The following is a 20,229-nucleotide window of genomic DNA, read 5'->3' as shown; positions in this document are numbered from 1 at the left end:
AGAATAACAGTGGTTGCTAAAACATTTCAGTAACATTACTGGTATATAACTGGTAGAATAACATTGTTAACTATCCAATGGTGGGTCAGTTCAAGTTCAACTCATGAAAGAGGGATTCTGGGGGGCTCAGTAGATGTTGGTTTTGGTCTGTCTCAACCAAATGTCTGGCAGAAGAGCTTCATTTTGCAGGCTCTGCAGAACTGTGCTAGCTTTGGCAGGGCCCTGATCTCTTCTTAGAGCTCATTCCATCAAGTGGGGGTCAGGATGGAGACAGCCATGGACAGAGAACCCAGCAGGGGCTAGTTCTTTAATGGCAACTGTTTCACCCTCCCTGGCCCAGGTTTCTGTCAGGCATACCTGGTCCATCCTGGAGGCTTTGTTGTTGATTGACCTGATATTGCACAGAACTTTTGACCTTTGTCTCCACCCTAGTGACCTGAGAGATGGGACAGAGGTTAAAAGGGGTTTGAGCATGACCATATCTCAAATCCCTTGTCCCACCTCCTCCCACCGCTGTCTCTTCCTCTTCCCTTTATTATAGGGATCCCTGACCCAACCAGCTAGGGCAGACAATATTGACCTTGAAAGATCAATGGTCTGACTCAGAAGAAGGTATACTCATTAACTGACTCATGATCTTGTTGTTTCCCTTGGATTGGCTGGCCTAGTGGCCAATCCTACCTCCTCTCTTTCTTCCTCCATCTTCATTGGTTAACAAAATACCCTATGGCTGAGATGGAAGTAAGATACTTCTACCTCAGGGACTCTGTTCTAGGAAGCATTCCTGCCCCCTTGATATTTCTGCCCTCATTCCTACTGCCAAGAAAGAAAGAGTCTTGTATACCTGAGATGGAAAATGGTGCATCTTCCCCACATCTCAAACTGGCTGCAGGGTGTGACTGGAATGACCGGCCAGCAGGGAGGTTCAAAAGGATATACCCAGCATTCAATCTGTTGATATGCTACACCCATGCAGCCTATTCAGGAAGTGGTGGTTTAAGTCAGTCAGTCAGTCAGTCAGTCAAGCAATCAATCAATAAATATTTAAAAGAGGGTCATGTCATTGCATATGAGCTTTCAAAGCTCTTTATATTCTGTTGCTCCTGGAGTCCTCTCCAAAGATGGCAGCCAGTTTCTGGTAGGGTTTTGGTCTGGAAAAGTGGGCTGTGTTCAGCAGATGAAGCTACCTTCAGAGTAGAACCATCAGCCAATCTCCTTGCGCAGACATGAACACACAAGATGCAATGACCTGTGCACTGAACCATAAGCTCTAATTCCTTACTTACAAGACTGCACAAAATTCTAAACGATGGCCCTGTGGCAGCTGTCAATCACAAGGGGGCCTGCAGAGTCCCTTTAATCCCATCCATGCCAAACAAAGGCTCTGTGGTGTTAGATGAATGATTAGACAAGACAGGCATTCTCTAAAAGAATTACCTGGAGACATTTTGTGATATTATTTGAGGGCAGGGAGGGAAGAGGAAAAAAAATCAATCCAATTTCACCATTAGCTTGCTCGGGAGCACTAGCCTCTTTCTTGAATGCACTCTTGCCAGTGCAGACCTGAGAAGGCTAGTCTCCAGAAAGACTTGGTTTCATTATGAGTAGTGATTTGCTGAATTGCCCAAGCTCAAGAACAATTCCCGAGGACTCAACCCTTTGAAAAGCACACAATGGCAATCAGAACATTCAAATTTCCTTCTTTCTTCTCCTCATCCTTCGGTTTACCATCTGGAGCAGGGGTAGTCAAACTGCGGCCCTCCAGATGTCCATGGACTACAATTCCCAGGAGCCCCTGCCAGCGAATATAGTCCATGGACATCTGGAGGGCCGCAGTGTGACTATCCCTGATCTGGAGAGATGCCCTATGCAGCCCTTCTTGTAGTTCCTTGCAAAGAACCCCAGAAGGCTTCAACACTGCATAAACTGAGGGTTGCCTCACTAACACTGTCAAGCAAAATGCACCACTGTTCAGTTACCCGGATCTTCCAGCAGATTTAGATGAACGTGCAGCTGCTGCAATCTGTCCCTATTTAGGCTGTGGCCCATTCCTGCCTTCCCAACAAGGACAATGTACTGTTCCATTCTAATTAAAATGAAATATTAATATGTTTTGAAAAATATTTGCATCGTATCTTTTATGTTGAAAGATTCAAAAACAGCCAAAACGCATATGGAATAATTAAGACTATTGAAATGAATCTTGGTTCAAAAATTTTGCCAACTGACGAAGAAAGGATAGAAAACGAGATCACATCTGGAATCCGTTTGGGTTATTTTCGAGTCTTTCAGCATAAATGATATGAAGCAAATATTTATCAAAATGTATTAATATTTTATTTTAATCAGAATGGAGCAATCAATTAACATTTCCTAAAATATAATAGAAGAAAGATTAGGATAGCCAACAAGATAAAGTTGTCTTCTTTTTGGATCTGTGATTCGACTGGCCCTCTTTTGCACCTTCCCCACAAGGATGGAAGGTGGGAAATCTCTCGCACTCACAATCGCAATCAAGATGTGATACCAAACCATGGCCAAAGGAACTTTGATTAACCAGACGTTGTTTGTGATTAGTTGGCAACATCTATGGTCAGGAAGCATCTGAAAAGTACTCTCTGCCCACATCAGAAAAGTTAGCAAATAAAATCAATTGCCACAAAACTGACTGAGACCTCATAGCTCATGATCCATTGTACTGAGCCTATGAACTTGCCTTGGAGCAAATTAAAATCAGCCACAGGCAAATTAAGCATCATTCAAAAGTTCGAAAAAATCTGTCCTGCGTCCATACCAATTCAGAATGCAAAACAGATAATTCCATATTGCAATGTTTTCCCTTGTGTCAATAATTCACTGAATGTAGAAAGCCAGTGCATCAAGGGCAAGCAACAACCTTTCTCCCTGACAAGTCAGCTGTCCCTACATAAGATGCATCTTCACCTTCCTATTTCCTCTATCTGTAGTCTATAGTGAAAATAATCACAAAAGGTCTAGCAACACTACCTTGCTGTTCAAAATCAGTTTGCTGTGCATTTCTTTGCAATATAAAAACCATCACCGTATATACTCGCATATAAGCCGACCTGCATATAAGCCGAGGCGCTTAATTTTACCAGAAGATCTGGGCAAACTTATTGACTCGCATATAAGCCGAGGGTGGGAAATGCAGCAGGCTACTGGTAAATTTACAGGGTGGCCTAAGCGCTTAATCCATGCTCGATCATCACAGGCTCTCCCATCCAGCCTCCCTTCCAACAAATACAGAAAAGTCAAGAGGATGAATAGCTGCTGGTTTTTGTACCCCACTTTTCACTAACCAAAGGAGTCTCAGTGGCTTACAATTGTCTTCCCTTCCTCTCTTGATGGCAGACACCCTGAGAGAGCACTGACTGAACTGCTCTGTGAGAACAGCTCTGACAGAAGAATCAAATAGTGCCCCTCAAGCCAGCAAACCAGAGCAGAACAATAGTACCCAAAGTTGGCAACCTACTACAACAAGTACGACAGCTATCAAACTGGGGACTACAATGCCCCCCAGAACAAAACACTGAAATAAAGAACTGTAAAAATCAACTTTTAAAAGAAACACAACCCCAAGAAGAACAATGCTGCCCCTCAGATAAAAGAAGAAACACTGAAAAAACAGTAAATCCCAAAGCACCCCCAAAACCCACCCTACCCCCAGAAACCAAAAGAATAGTTTGGAAGAAGTGATTAGGAAAAGAAGGGGGGGGGGGAAATATCAGAATCCCTCAGTCAAACCATTGATGTTCTACAAGCTGCCAGAGTAAGCTTTCAAGATATTTGCAGAAGGCAATGGTTAGCTGGAAGCAATTAGCTCACTTGCAAAGAGCTCAGGTTGCAGATGCAATGCTGCAATTGGCTGGCTGGGGGCAGGCTGGTAATCAATTATCAAGGGGGTCTTTTAAGTGCTAAAAACAGTGCTGGAAAACTTGGCTTATATGCAGGTAAATACGGTATATGAAAGCAGGATGATGAATCTTTCTAATCAGTTCATCATTCCTTGTAATTCATTACCTTAGTCTGATCTGATAACAGCTCCTAGCAGCCAAAAGATACCCATTGCATAGCTCTGGGTGTTAAAAGAATATGTCTATATAGCTAACATAACAGATGTACTGGGCAAACCAATCATGTTTTTTAGAAGAAAGGTTGGTTCTTATATGTCACTTTTCTCTACCCAAAGAAGGCTCAAGGCGGCTTACAGTCACCTTCCCTTTCCCCTCTCCACAACAGACACCCTGTGAGGTGGGTGAGGCTGAGAGAGCCCTGATATCACTGCTCGGTCAGACCAGTTTTATCAGTGCTGTTACTGGCCCAGCTCTATCAGGAATCTCAAAGCGGCTTACAATCGCCTTCCCTTCCTCTCCCCACAACAGACACCCTGTGAGGTGGGTGAGGCTGGGAGAGCTCTGATATTCCTGCTCGGTCAGACCAGTTTTATCAGTGCTGTTACTGGCCCAAGGTCACCCAGCTGGCTGCATCTGGGGGAGTGCAGAATCGAACCCGGCATGCCAGATTAGAAGTCCACACTCCTAACCACTACACCAAACTCGCCACCCCCAAATTTACTCCTGAAGAAATCTAAAGAAGAGACAGAAAAACATAATGCCTAAGCTTCCAGCTAGTGAGAGAAATAACTTGAGGTGGATTTTCCCTTCTTTTAAAAATTAAAAAGGAGTTGGAACTGAAGACATACAGAAATGGGAGGGAGGTTGACAAAAAGAAAAGGGACATGCAATGATAGAGTTTGAAGATAGTGTTTTCTGTGGGTTTATTTCATTACTGATAAGTAAGACTGTCTCAGCCTGTCAGCGTTCCCACCCCTCACTCCTCCGCATCAAGTTAGCCTGTGGTCATTACAGTTCCCTGCCCTGCAGCTTAACTCTATTACCTTGTTGAAGGGCTGTCATCTCTCCGACAAGCTGTTGCAGACCCAAAGTACAAAAACCACTCAAGAGATTTGCCTGAACAATCTCGCTTAAAATCCTTACAAACAAAATCTCTCTCCTCCCACTGGTAATACTAATTTTCTTAGGGCTTCTGGGCACCAATTCATAATCAATGACTGTGCCTGCTTAAGATGTTGAGTGGAGGAAGAGGCAGGATGGGGCCAGCTTCTCCAAGCACCTGGCTCACAAATCAAGCTGCATTTACTGCGATGCCACTCCGTTTTCAATCCTGCTGGGATGGCAGATCGGGCCAAGCTGAAAAGCTCGGGCCGGTTGGAGGCTACACTATATCCATTCTGCGACATGCGTGGATCTGATATGAACGTGACGCAGGAGAAAAATATCTTCATGAAGCAAATTTAGAAAACAAAAACAAAATTGCTGCATTCTTATACTGCCATTTCCAATAATATCTATTCTGACTTACAGAAAATAAGCAAGCTGTAGATACAAGAGCCCTACGACACTTTGGCCTTTGTGCCAAGGGTCTTGGGCCATGGCTTAAAGCAGATGTTCCTAAGGCCTTTGAGTCTGTAGGTACCTCTGGAACTCTGACTAACCGTGGTGGGTACAGTCACAAAATGGCTGCCAAAATATTGCTGCCGCAGGAGGCAGAACTAGGCACAAAAGAGCTGCTGCAGCTCACCTTCAGCCACACAGTAAACATCCTTATGCTGTGATGGCAACTGCTGCCAAAGCTGCACAGCCAATCAAATCTCCAGTGGCCAATCGGAAGCCTTGTTAGGCAAAAGCCCCACTAGAACACACCCACTTTCTAGAAACACTTGGCAGGCACAATGGCCCTCACAGGCACCACATTGGGGGACCCTTGTTTAAAGCAAGAGTGGCTAAACTGTGGCTCTCCAGATGGCCGAGGACTACAATTCCCATGAGTCCCTGCCAGTATGAGTCCCCTGCCAGGGGAGCTGTAATTCAAGTATATTTGGAGAGCTAAAGTTTGGCCACCCCTAAAGGAACAAAAAAGAGCCTCCTGTGGCACAGAGTGGTAAGGCAGCAGACATGCAGTCTGAAAGCTCTGCCCATGAGGCTGGGAGTTCGATCCCAGCAGCCGGCTCAAGGTTGACTCAGCCTTCCATCCTTCCGAGGTCGGTAAAATGAGTACCCAGCTTGCTTGCTGGGGGGTAAACGGTAATGACTGGGGAAGGCACTGGCAAACCACCCCGTATTGAGTCTGCCAGGAAAACGCTAGAAGGCATCACCTCAATGGTCAGACATGACCCAGTGCTTGCACAGGGGAGACCTTTACCTTTACCTTTACCTTTAAAGGAACAAAATGCAGCAACCTTTGCTGAAACGAAGTAGGGCTTACATCTGATCCCAGACTGGATGGGAGACTGAGAACTGTGGCTTAGAGTGTTCCATGGGTAAAGCTGTGATATGACTGCAAACAATCAAATACAACTACTGCCATGAAAATAAAAGTGAACATAGAGGGTGATGTAGCAGTTAAACTAGGATCAGGGGAGACCTGGTTCGAATCCTCACTCTTCCATGGAAGCAGGTGAGGACAAGCTTGGATCAGTCACACTAGCCCACTTCACAGTGTCGTTGTGAGGATAAAATGGCAGAAAGGAGAATAGTGCACACCATTTTGGATCCCAACAGGGAGAGATGTGGGGTATAAATGAAGGAAGAATTACTTTTAAAAGTGATCATCTAGAGCAGTGGTCCCCAACCTTTTTATCACCGGGGACCACTCAACGCCTTTTACTGAGGCCCGGTGGGGGGGGGGTAGTTTTACTCCTCTACTCTCAACCACTGCCCTAACGCTCTCTGATCTCTATGGTAATGTTTAAACATCCCTTCAAAATAAGATACAGACACGCCACAACAATGAAGTGTGTTGTAATGTAAAGGGCTGGGGGGGGATGAAATAAAGGGCCGGGGGGGGGGGAGAAGGCATCCTTCGGGGTCCACCTCCAATTAGTCGAAGGACCACAGGTGGTCCGCAGCCCACAGGTTGGGGATCGCTAATCTAGAGCAGGGGTAGTCAAACTGCGGCCCTCCAGATGTCCATGGACTACAATTCCCAGAAGCCCCTGCCAGCGAATGCTGGCAGGGGCTTCTGGGAATTGTAGTCCATGGACATCTGGAGGGCCGCAGTTTGACTACCCCTGATCTAGAGATTGGGACCCCCCCCCTTTTTTTTTTTTTTGCTGAAGCTCCTTGTTTTGTCCCCATCATCTTCTAAGGACTGCATGCATCAACGTACGTCAATAAAAACAGGCTATGACTTTCGAACGGTCTTCCTGCAAACTGCAGGGCTTCTTCGTATCAAGGGTTCCTTGGTGGGAAGATTAAAAGGGTGAGAGGAGAGGCAATACATTATGCGTAGTTCCATCATTCTCCTTACTACCCCATTCCCTCTTATAGCTAAGCATTATATGAACGAAATATGCTTGAGTTTCCCCTAGAACTGGGCGGCTGCTGCTGCTGGTGGTGTCAAGGCAAGCCCAAAGCTACTTACTGATGAAGTTGGCCTGGCCGGTGAAGATCGTGTACTGGAGTTCGTAAGAGCTGACGCTGAATTCGTCGTCTGAGATCCAGTGGACAGTGATGGTGTCGTGCGAGGCAGTGCAAAGTTCTTCACGGACCGATGGTGGGTTAGGTGCTGTGGGAGCAACAGGTGACAATAAAGACAGGATGTCAGAGCCTTTACAAATGCCTCCGCTGTGTCCTTTGGCAACCCAGTAAAGAAAATGCTGCAGTCATACCGGTGGCCTCCCAGATCAGAAATTGCACATATCATAGAACCATAGAGTTGGGAGGGGCCATACAGGCCATCTAGTCCAACCCCCTGCTCAACGCAGGATCAGCCCAAAGCACCCTAAAGCATCCAAGAAAAGTGTGTATCCAACCTTTGCTTGAAGTCTGCCAGTGAGGGGGAGCTCACCACCTCCTGAGGCAGCTTATTCCACTGCTGAACTACTCTGACTTTGAAAAAAATTTTTCTGATAAATGAATGTGACAATTGAACAATGGGAATATAGAATCACAGAATCATAGAGTTGGAAGGGGCCATACAGGCCATCTAGTCCAACCCCCTGCTCAACGCAGGATCAGCCCAAAGCATCCTAAAGCATCCATAGGTATAAAGTGGATTCTTTCAGTGTGTGTAAATGCACACTAGTTGAGGTAGTCACCTGCAATGAAATCATATTCACTATGCTGTGTACTGCGCATAAAAAAAACATGTCCTCTCTAAGGTTCAGTTCAGGGAAAACTAGTTCTGCCAGTCTGAAACATAAGCCAATGGTGCACAGCACTGATTGGCTAGTACCCCTTCCAACTCTTGGAGCACTTTCGAAACTTTGTTAAAACTGGTCTCCCTCTTAAAAAAACACTAATATGCCAATTAACCATCACTTAAGTGAATAAATGTTTGTGTGATAATTAATATTAAGAAGTATATTTGTATACACCCTTTTACAACTGACTATTGCAAGTTCAAGCCTCCAGATTGCAATGGCTTTATTCACAAGACAATATAACTCCACACCAAAGACTAAATCAAATAGAGTAATGCCAGCTATTAGATTTTGTCACATGGGTGCTCAATGGACAAAAAAGAAGTTCAAGAGCAGCCCATAATGTCCCAGTTATTTCAATCAGAAAGTTAACTTTACACTCATACATTACATTAAAATTAAGGCCAGCACCTGAAAAACCAAGTTACTTTTTGATTTAGCAAAACTTTATTTCAGGTGTCTAGATAATTCTAGAGCCTCTTGTGGTGCAGAGTGGTAAGGCAGCCGTCTGAAAGCTTTGCCCATGAGGCTGGGAGTTTGATTCTGGCAGCCGGCTCAAGGTTGACTCAGCCTTCCATCCTTCCGAGGTCGGTAAAATGAGTAATGACTGGGGAAGGCACTGGCAAACCACCACATATTGAGTCTGCCATGAAAACGCTGGAGGGCGTCATCCCAAGGGTCAGATATGACCCGGTGCTTGCACAGGGGATACCTTTACCTTTACCTTTAGATAATTCTAATTATATCTGAGCCTGATAATTCTGTCTTGGGTTGGGCAGCACAGTGTTGAAAGTGTATGAAGAACCGATCCTCTTTCCCGGCACCAGAGGTGGTTTAATCAGAGATGCTAGACCTGAGAACCCTGTGGATGCAGAACATAGGCCTTCCCACTGGGCCATGTATTATTTAGATGTAGCTGTACAACAACAAATACCACCCTGCTCCATAAGGAGCATCTCATGAAAAAACATATTAAAGCATTACAGAATAATATGAAGGAAGTGAGGGGTATACATAAGCAGTGGCCCTTCTTGGGTGCAAAAGTGGCATACAAATCTTGAAAATAAAGCTGGCCAACCTCACTTTAGAACACATTGTCTGGCGACAGTCACTGTAGTCTTTCACAGATGATTATGTCAAAAGGTTCCATCACACTTAGGGTTTGATCCCTCTCCTTTCTAGGGCTTTGATTGAAAAATTCTCTGTTGTAGTTTGTGACTTTTAATGCTGCAGAAAGGAAATGGTCCACCCTTTGCCTTCCCACCCCCACAAACCATCTTTACCCAGTATGGAGGGGTGGTGTGTGTTTCTGTAAGAAAGAGACTCTGGATTACCTCGCCAATGTCCCGGCTACCAGAAGTTCTCTAGGACATGGATGGGCTTAGAGAAGTAATAAAGGAACTTCACAGAACCATTACAACACAGCCTAAGGAGGTGGTGAGCTCCCCCTCACTGGCAGTCTTCAAGCAAAGGTTGGATACACACTTTTCTTGGATGCTTTAGGATGCTTAGGGCTGATCCTGCGTTGAGCAGGGGGTTGGACTAGATGGCCTGTATGGCCCCTTCCCCCTCTATGATTCTAGGATTCTAGATGCAACGATTAAGCAGCTCATGGGAATTACCTCTGAATGGAATTTGATTAGATGAGCAGTTTTGATTGCAAAACCTAATCTAAATTGGATTTTGCAGTCATCCCTGATTCGGATCCATACTTTTTTTACACTTTTCCTACAAAAGCACAACTATACCTAATGTTTAGTTCCTTGATCATATTAAAAAATCGGCTTTTGGAGATAGAATGAATGAGGGGGACTGCTTTAACCCACTCTTCCCCTGCCATTTTACCTCTGTGAAAAAAAGTTATTCTGGTGCAGCTTTAACTCCTGCAGGAGACAGTAAATATTTCTCAGGAGTGGATTTTTTTTTCAATAGGGTTAAGGGGAGAAGAAGACAGGGTTAAAGAACTCCCTCATCTCATTTCCCAATGCTATTTTTACCTTTGAAAAAGTAGCCCCAGCGGCTGAATTTGGAAGAGGGGAAAACAGTCCTGTAAAACAATCATGGACTTACAGATAACATGTAGTTCTGTCCTTGGTCACTGCTTTAATTGCCTGGATCCTTTCCTAGCCCCAAATTACTCATGATATTAATGCTGTGCTTAATTCTCCCTCACTGCAGCTTGAGCCCATCCACAGACTCCACTAATGTGAAACCGTGGCCCTTTGCGCAGAGCGACAGATGGCTGGGAGAGCCGCCCATCCACCGAAGACGGAGAGACTCGGAAATTAAGGGTGTTAATAATGGAATCTGACATCCACATTTTGACATAATCAGGTTAACAAACTAATTAAAACCAAGTTGTCTATCAGCACATTGACTTAAAAATCCAACCAACCAAGAACAAAGTAAGAATACGTTGAAACACTGGTAATTAGTCTCCCCTCCCTTCACTTGATGTTTCTTCTCATATTCTCCACTATGACCGTTTATGCACTGGAGGTTTCATTCCAGGCTGCAGGCTGTAGTTTCAGTCGTGGTTGGTTGCCCCACCACTTCCTGCACCCACATGGGGGAGCATTTGGCCTGGTGTACCTCATCCGACCCGGATTTGTGCTCCTGCACAGGAGCTGAGGTAACGAAGTTCCCAGTGCATAAACGGTCTATGAGGGAAGAGGGAAGCCTGCTTTTGGATGCAGAATTTCCTCATGAAGCCTGTTTCCCAGAATTTCCTCATGTGCTTCGTAGTCTCTGTGGATATGGCTGTTCCCTTCCCCTAAAAGGAACATGCTCATTTTGATCCACAGAGCCACTTTTTGCAGCAACTGACTGGAGAGGGTCCTCTGAGCTGAAGTCTTGTGGGGCAATCATCAAGGAAAGACCCCTGGGCATTGCTCTTTTTCTCAGCTAGCTTGGCGTAGTGCTTAAGAGTGGTGGCCTCTAATTTGGAGGACCAGATTTGATTCCTCACTCCTCCACATGCAACCAGCTGGGTGACCTTGGGCTAGTCACAGTTCTCTTCGGGCTGTTCTCACTGAGCAGTTCTGTTAGAGCTCTCTAAGTCCAACCTACCTTGCAGGCACATTCTTTTTCCTTTCCATTATAATGCTCTTTGACTTTAAGCCTTAAGCCATTATATCAAGCAGGGAAATCATAAAAGTTTATTAATTTTAATTTTATATTAAGTTGCCAAGAGATTGGAGGCCAATGATCTAGTAGTATATGGATACACATCCCGTAATAGAAAAGGTAGATCTTGATTTACATTTATAAGCTCATTCTTCTCCAACAGTAGTTTAATCCACCTTTCTCCTCCTCTCCTTGTTGAAGTTTCAGCATCCAAAAACTAGGTGAGCCAGAGTACCTATTCAGTATTCAGTTTATTAATACGGTCAATAACAGCAAAAATATGTGTGTGTGTGTGTGTGTGTGTATGTATGTGTATACACACACACACACACACATACAATTGATAATCAAATAAAAAGGAAAATTTGACGACAAATTAGTACAGCATGCTAGTAAAATTGACAAATTTGATTAGCTAAAACTTTCCTTTTCCTAGAAATTAAAAAGCAATATTTTGCTACAGCACTTGAGACTGACTTAATCCTCTCTCCCAGTAAAAACGTCACAAGATGCCCCTCCGCATACTCCAAATAACTTTCCAGAGTTATTGTACCCGTCATTCCTGGGTTAGAAAAACAACTCTGTTCTGAAAAAGTGATTCTCCTACCTTACAGGGTGCCTGTTGTGGGGAGAGAAAGGGAAAGGCACTTGTAAGCTGCTTTAGAACTCCTTCGAGCAGAGAAGAGCAGGGTATAAAAAAACAGCTCTTCTTCTGCTTCAGAGGTTGAAAAAGATACAGTAAAGCTTTTTCAAACCCAACACTGGGGAGGCGGCATTTGCTTGTAAAATGGTTTGGAAGTTTCTGACAGGCAGGATGTAAAAGCAAGCACAGATGATGTATTGAGGCTTGGGAAGAACACATGCATCCACTAGAAGAAGGGGAGTTGATTCTCATATGCTGCTTTTCTCTACCTAAAGGAGTCTCAAAGCGGCTTACCTTTCCTCTCTCCACAACAGACACCCTGTGAGGTGGGTGGGGCTGAGAGAGCCCTGATATCACTGTTCGGTCAGAACAGCTCTATCAGGAGTCTTAAAGCAGCTTCCAATCGCCTTACCTTCCTCTCCCCACCACAGACACCCTGTGAGGTGGGTGAGGCTGAGAGAGCCCTGATATCACTGCTTGATCAGAACGGTTTTCTCAGTGCTGTGGCAAGCCCAAGGTCACCCAGCTGGCTGCATGTGGGGGAGTGCAGAATCAAACCCAGCATGCCAGATTAGAAGTCTGCACTCGTAACCACGACACCAAACTGGCTCTCACTAGGTAGAAGTGTTTCTGTGTGAGTAAAAAGAGAGGCATCCCTAAAAGTGAGTACTGTATCCACCAAGGATATTTATTTTCTAGCTGCAAGGTCTGCTTATGTGGAGGAGTTATCAAACATTGCTTTCTCTGCTGGCTGTGCTACGGTTCCTTCTATTGTTCTAGGATTCCATCCCTTTACTGTGCTGAGTGTGCAGACCGCCTTGCTGGGACCACTTAAGGTACTTAACTGTTCTGCATGCCGAGAAGGAAGAGAAACGACTGTTCCTGCACTCATCAGCTCGGAAGGAAAGGCAAAACATGGCCCAGCAGGCAAAAGGCAGCCGGGGGGGGGGGGGCAGCAGAGGGAGGCTGGGGCTGCAGAATCAGCACAAACCTGTTAGATAATCCAACCCCTCCAGCAGCTTCTTCTCTCTGGAAAAATCTAAAGCAAAGTTTTCAAAGGCATCGTTAAAATTGATATCGGGTATCAAAACTTGAGAGGATGCGGTTGCCATGGCGACCCTGAAAGACAGAAGAGAGCATCAATATACATTAGACGGTGGTTGCAACTCCCAGACGGCGCTTTGATTTTTGATTAAAGAGCTGCAAACGGCCTTGCAGTGATACAAGGGGGGTGGGGGCCGACGCCAGAGTTTAAAGTGCGGGACCTCAATGGTTTCTGCAAGAGTCTTCAGGCGTATCGACTCTGTTAACAGAGGCCCACATCAGATGTCACAATATCAGTTCCTTTCATGCGTTTGCCTTGGGCAGGTATATATTGGGGAAGGGGAGGAAATCTTTCCTTCTATACTTAAAACAGCACCCAGGAGGGGAGCACTGTGTTCCCTCCTCAGGGCTCTGCCCACTCGCTCCATTAATCCAGCCCCCCCCCCCCAATTTCTGGAATCAGAGTTGGTTGAGGATTAGAGCAATGCAATGCAGGGGTAGGGTGGGGAGTTGAATGTGTTCCTCAAAATCAGCATCCCTCTGAACATCCGCTTGCTTATTCGTCACACACACACAGAGACACAGCATTCTCTATTCCTGCTCTCAAAGCAGTTTCTGGCAAACAGTTGAAACACAGAATAATAGCACCCCTGCTCCAAGCCCTGAACAATTAATGCAAAACTAAAACCACGAGAGCAGCATAAAATCAATTGTATTAGGAATGGTCTAAATGAGTACCACTTATTTGGGCCCATCAGAGATACATGGGGAGGGGAGGGCATGAAGAGGTCTGGGAAATACAAAAACAATCACCTGGGAGAATAAGTGCTTTCTCTTACCACCGAAAATTTTTACAAACAATCCACAGGGGGCATCCTTGAAGAGCCAGCAGGATGAGGTGGTTAAGAGTAGGGATGTGCACTGGGGAAAAATTCAGGACTTTTCGGATTTGAATGTTCCTGATTCAGTACAACTTGGATCAACCTAAGCATTGATATAGATTTGAGTTTGGCCGATTCAGGAATCTTGAACCAATTTGGCTGAATCAGCCACCAGTTAACGGATCCTGCTGCAGAGAGAAGCCTCGCTGGGTATCAGCTGTTTGGCAGGCTGTAGCAGGGACTTTTGAACTCTGGTGCTGGAGAAGACTCTTGTGAGTCCCTTGGACTGCAAGGCGAACAAACCGGTCAGTCCTAGAGGAGATCAGCCCTGCCTGCTCCTTAGAAGGCCAGATCCTGAAGGTGAAACTCAAATACTTTGGCCACCTCATGAGAAGGAAGGACTCCCTGGAGAAGAGCCTAATGCTGGGAGCGATCGAGGGCAAAAGAAGAAGGGGAAGACAGAGAATGAGGTGGCTGGATGGAGTCACTGAAGCAGTCGGTGCAAACTTAAATGGACTCCGGGGAATGGTGGAGGACAGGAAGGCCTGGAGGATCATTGTCCATGGGGTCGCGATGGGTCAGACACGACTTTGCACCTAACAACAACAAGCAAGGACTAGGTCCCTTTAAATGTCTCCAGCAGGCTGCTGAATCATCCCCAGTTGGAACTGGGAGGGTAGGCAGGGGGCAGACAAGTCAGCTCCAAGCCCCCATTCCAACCTATAGCCAGTTCTGGCGGCCATTTAGTGGGGTCTTTAAATGTCTCCCTAGCAGACCCATCTGAATCTGTGGGCTCTCTGCAGCCACATATGGGTCTTCTAGTGCAGGGGTAGTCAACCTGTGGTCCTCCAGATGTTCATCAACTACAATTCCAATGAGCCCCTGCTGGCAGGGGCTCATGGGAATCGTAGTCCACGGACATGTGGAGGACCACAGGTTGACTACCCCTGTTCTAGTGAGAAAGATCCTGCCAAACAGCTCATCCTGAGGATTAACTATTTGGTGGGGCATTCAAATGTCTCTCCAGCAGACCGTATAAAGCTCTGGAGAACCCATACTCCCCAGTGGGGCATTAAAAAACACCTCTTTTTCTTTTTGTAGAAAAGTCCCTGCAGTAAACATAGGGTTGCCAGTTCCAGGTTGGGAAATACCCAGATATTTTTGGGGCGGAGCCTGAGAAGGGTGCATTTGGGGAGTGGAAGAACATCTGTGGGGCATAGAGTCCAGCTTCGAAAGCAGCCGTTTTCTCCAGGAGATCTGATCTCTGTCACCTGGAGATCAGTTGTAATCCTAGGAGATTACAGCCGTCAAGAAGCCTTCACAGTCTCTTCCAGTACATGGAAGAAGCTGCCTTACACTGGTCAGTGGCATCTACTGGCAGAGGTCTTTCATAACAGCTAAACTAGAGATGCTAGGGATTGAACCTGGGACATTCTGAATGCCACTGGGCCATGGTGCCTCCCCCGATGGCAAGAAGTCTCCGAAGTAATACCTCTCTGCCACGTTCTTTGCTGTTTGGAGGAACCGAGCGTGGTCGTTCTCCTTCAGAATGTGCTCCGCTTGGTTGATGAGGACGGTGGAGCGCTCCAGGCACTGTCGGCAGTTGGCTACCTGCTGGGCCAGTTTCCGCAGCTTCATCACCTTGGAGAAAGAGGCAGGAGAGAAACGTGAGATGCTACCGCCAGAAAACTTATTAGCAGGTGACCCATGGCTCAGAAGAAACAGCTGGCCCAACCAGAGGCACTGAGTGCATTGGAGATCTCACTCAAAATAATCTATAGCACCAGCAAGAACAATCAACCACCAAGTCCACAAAGTGAACGGGGAAAAAAATATAGTGGAAGTGGCCTCTACTCATGGAACCCCCTCGTTGCTTAATGGAGACTGAAGAAGGAGAAACTCTCTGGCAGCTGTGTGTATGGTCTTTCTCTGCAGGGAATTTAGGATGAAACTGCAGGCAAGAAGCTGGCAGCTCTCCCCCAACTGGTAGGAGAAGAAGAAGAGTTGGTTCTTATATGCCTCTTTTCTCTCCCCAAAGGAGTCTCAAAGCGGCTTACAGTCATAGAATCATAGAATCATAGAGTTGGAAGGGGCCATCCAGGCCATCTAGTCCAACCCCCTGCTCAACACAGGATTAGCCCAAAGCATCCTAAAGCATCCAAGAAAAGTGTGTATCCAACCTTTGCTTGAAGACTGCCAGTGAGGGGGAGCTCACCACCTCCTTAGGCAGCCTATTCCACTGCTGAACATCAGCGATAGATGTTCTGTCCTAGAATCCTAGAGTTGGAAGGGGCCATACAGGCCATCTAGTCCAACCCCCTGCTCAATGTAGGATCAGCCCAAAGCATCCTAAAGCATCCAAGAAAAGTGTGTATCCAACCTTTGCTTGAAGACTGCCAGTGAAGGTTGGATACACAGTCGCCTTCCCTTCCTCTCCCCTCCACAGACACCCTGTGAGGTGGGTGAGGCTGAGAGAGCCCTGATATTCCTGCTCTAAACTGGTGCACCAAACTATTTTCCTGGCCTCAAATACCCACCTATATGCCTTGCTGGAGCCAACCTACAGACTTCCCAGTGGGATATTCTCGCGTGCTTTTAAGGGCAGGTAAAGTGTGCCTTGGAGTCACAACCACCTCCGGCCATTGCCTTCCTGTGTTGTAGATCCGGTCTTCCTTGATGGATTCCCACCCAAGTACTGACCCAGTTTAGACTACAAGCTCTGGTGAGCTCAGACAAATCTAGGTTTTTGTGGGCAGGGATATGGCAGGGATGGAAATTAAACACTTCTCTCCCCAGTCTCTGTCCGATTGACATGTTGATAAAATTGAAAGGGTACAGAGGAGAGCGACGAGGATGATCTGGGGCCAAGGGACCAAGCCCTATGAAGATAGGTTGAGGGACTTGGGAATGTTCAGCCTGGAGAAAAGGAGGTTGAGAGGGGATATGATAGCCCTCTTTAAGTATTTAAAAGGTTGTCACTTGGAGGAGGGCAGGATGCTGTTTCTGCTGGCTGCAGAGGAGAGGACACGCAGTAATGGGTTTAAACTTCAAGTACAATGATATAGGCTAGATATCAGGAAAAAGTTTTTCACAGTCAGAGTAGTTCAGCAGTGGAATAGGCTGCCTAAGGAGGTGGTGAGCTCCCCCTCACTGGAAGTCTTCAAGCAAAGGTTGGATACACACTTTTCTTGGATGCTTTAGGATGCTTTGGGCTGATCCTGTGTTGAGCAGGGGGTTGGACTAGATGGCCTGTATGGCCCCTTCCAACTCTAGGATTCTATGATTCTATGACACACGTGCAAATGCACACACACAAGCTGCAGCTGCTATTTAACTATCAAAAATGCTTGGGAGAGCCAAGTATAGATCCAGGAGTTGGGCTGTCCTGTAGGGTTCGGCAGGAAACAACGGCTCTTGGCTTTGCAAGGGAACTTCAGCCGGTGCTTGAAATAGATCCCCCAACCCCATCAAGGTAAGATCAGTTTCTATAGTGACCTGGAGTTTGTGCTTTGCTCCTCCTGCATGGGAGTCAAGCCTTCCCCCCTCAAGGAGCATGCAACAGCAAATATGACAGCCTTCTCCTCATTCCTCAGCTTAAAATTATAATCTTTACAACTGCAATTCCCGTTTTTGATTTTTACTTGAGAATTAAACTTAAATTGAAATTAAGGCTGCCAGAGCTAACACAGGTCTGCTGGGCCTGCAAGATGGAGCTCTTCCACCGGGCGTTTGGTCGGGGCTGGGTTTGTATCTTCCTTTCTACCTGCAACACGGAGCCCGCTATTTGCCAAGGGAAGATCTGTCTTGGTAGTTTTGCCACGGTCTTTGTTTAATCTATTACTGTTATATTGTTGGTATTAAACTGGGGATTTTAGTGTTTTAGACGAGTGGTCCCCAATCTTTTTATCACCGGGGACCGGTCAACGCTTGACAATTTTACTAAGACCCGAGGGGGGGGGTAGTCTTTTGCCGAAGGACGTTGCCACTGCCTGAGCCGCTGCTCCACTTGCTTTCCTGCCAGCGCCCCTGACTTCCCGCCACCTGCTGGGGGGCGCTGCCAGCAGCAGCTGCACAGTGCCATGCCAAGGGGGAGCCCCAGCCATGCCGGCCGCTGGAGAGCACCAAAGGTGAGCCGGCAGCAGAGTGGCAGGGCAGCCCCCGAGGCAGCAGCCGGGGAGGAGGACGAGGAGGAGCTGCGGCCCGGTACCGACTGATCGAAGGACCGGTACCAGTCCCCGAATTGGGGGTTGGGGACCACTGTTTTAGAATACTGTATTTTCTTCTTATTATGACTGTAAGCCACTGCAAGCCAGCCTGACCAAGAGTGGTGGCCAATAAATTTCAAAATAAGTAAGTAAGTAAGTTAAGTAAGTAATAAATAAAAGTTCTTGGGGTCAGGGGCCCATCTCTATCTCTTTCTCCCTCTGTTTTCAGAGATAGATTCAAGTAAGTAGCCGTGTTGGTCTGAAGTAGCACAATAAAATCAGAGTCCAGAAGCACCTTTAAGACCAACAAAGATTTATTCAAGGCGTGAGCTTTCGAGTGTCTCACCAAGAGTGTTTGCACTCGAAAGCTCACGCCTTGAATAAATCTTTGCTGGTCTTAAAGGTGCTCCTGGACTCTGATGTTTCTGTTTTTGAGGTTACCTTGGAAAACCACAGGTACATCAGTACTACTTGTGAATAATGTGTGACAGCAATGCTCGTGGGCCACAGCCGCAGGCTACGATCTGGCTCATCTGGCTGCCAGCCGCAAAACAAACAAATGAATAGCTAATGAATTTCTTGGACAATGGGGAGAAGACAGCTGTGTGAAAAGAGATACTACAGTTAATGGCCAGGCTCACCGCATTGTACTGGGGGATGCATATTCCAACAGCTGTGTGTATGCAACACATGCAACAAAACAAAAACCAAAACTGAATTCTGTGCCAAGGCAACCCATTTTCTGTAAAGAGAAAATGAGTCCTACGACCAGCAATAATTATGCAAATATGCAAAACTCCCGTATATTTATATCCATTTTTTTTTCTGTATGGGGGTGGGGAGTTCCACAGGGACAAAAGGTACCAGAGGTCCCTCCCTCTCTGGCACCTTTGCCAGTCACCTCCTATACACATTGTCAAGTGTTCCCCTAGAGCCTAAGGGCTACAAGCTTGCTTTTAAAAACAAAACAATGAAGCATTGGTGAAATAAATAAACAAAAATTATTCTGGACACTGCACTACAGACTTGCATCATGTGATCTCTTGCATGGAATGATAAAACATGAATGCTATCTGTCTTAGATCTCTTGGAAGACTTTTTCTTTAGAATTTTAATGACTTTCTTCTTTGCATGGGTAAATTCCAACCACGTAAAAATCAGCTATAGCCTAGCAGTGTGTCCTCATCCTGGAAGAGGGGCTTGCCCAGGGGTAGTCAAACTGCGGCCCTCCAGATGCCCATGGACTACAATTCCCATGAGCCCCTGCCAGCATTCGCAAATGCTGGCAGGGGCTCATGGGAATTGTGGTCCATGGACATCTGGAGGGCTGCAGTTTGGCTACCCCTGGGCTAGATAGAAACTTTATTTATTTATTTTATGGGGTTTACAGTCCGCCTTTCTCACTGAGACTCAAAGTGGATTACAGCACAGGAGACAGTTTAATTCACCAGGAATGGGACACCCAACAATTCAGTATAGGTATGGATTGGAGCCATCCTAAAATGAGCACGAAATCTGAAAGCAAAGCTGGAATCAAACAGAAACAAAGCAGAAGCATTAACTGGACATGACATGCTACAAAGTAGGGATGTGCACAAAAACATTTTTGGGATAGTTTTAAATTAAAGATAGCTTACTGCCCAAATTTGGGGAGGGATTTAAAGGTAGTGGGCAGCATGGATGTCATTGTCGGCTGTTAGGCGGCTGCCTGCTCCCTTTAAATCTCTCCTCCCCACATTCGTAGGCAAAGCTGCCTGAGAAGGCAGGGGGGAACATTTAAAGCTTGGGAAGGGGTTTAAAGGGAGTCAGACAAACCTGTCATTGTTAACTGTTCGACTCGCCACCCTCCCTTCTCAGGCACTGCCCTAAGAAAGTGTGGGGGGAGACGCATTTAAACAACCGAATTGTGGCCGAATCCCAATTTGGCCACCTGCAGGGGATGAGTGGTTCAGCACTGATTTCTGTACTTTTCAGCTATCTGAGCCGAACTGCCCATCCCTATTACAGTGCTGGAGTTACACAGTAGAGGCTAAGAGGGAGCCATTAGACCAGGGGTAATCAAACTGCGGCCCTCCAGATGTCCAT

General features: G+C 46.2%; 1 protein-coding gene across 1 annotated transcript in view; it reads right to left on the bottom strand.

Moving 5' to 3' along the window:
- MID2 (midline 2) overlaps positions 1 to 20,229 on the bottom strand; it is a 220,530-nt gene that overhangs the window by 25,396 nt on the left and 174,905 nt on the right. The window contains exons 5-7 of the mRNA XM_077307324.1: positions 15,432 to 15,580; positions 13,006 to 13,133; positions 7,465 to 7,608 (exon numbers count right to left, since the gene is read on the bottom strand). Coding sequence (XP_077163439.1) covers positions 7,465 to 7,608; positions 13,006 to 13,133; positions 15,432 to 15,580 — 421 coding nt within the window. The remainder of the gene's footprint in view (positions 1 to 7,464; positions 7,609 to 13,005; positions 13,134 to 15,431; positions 15,581 to 20,229) is intronic.

The sequence above is a fragment of the Paroedura picta genome, chromosome 13 (assembly GCF_049243985.1).
Source record: "Paroedura picta isolate Pp20150507F chromosome 13, Ppicta_v3.0, whole genome shotgun sequence".
NCBI lineage: Eukaryota > Metazoa > Chordata > Lepidosauria > Squamata > Gekkonidae > Paroedura > Paroedura picta.
Note: the sequence above shows the minus strand (reverse complement) of the source record. Positions and strands in the feature narration are given on the sequence as shown.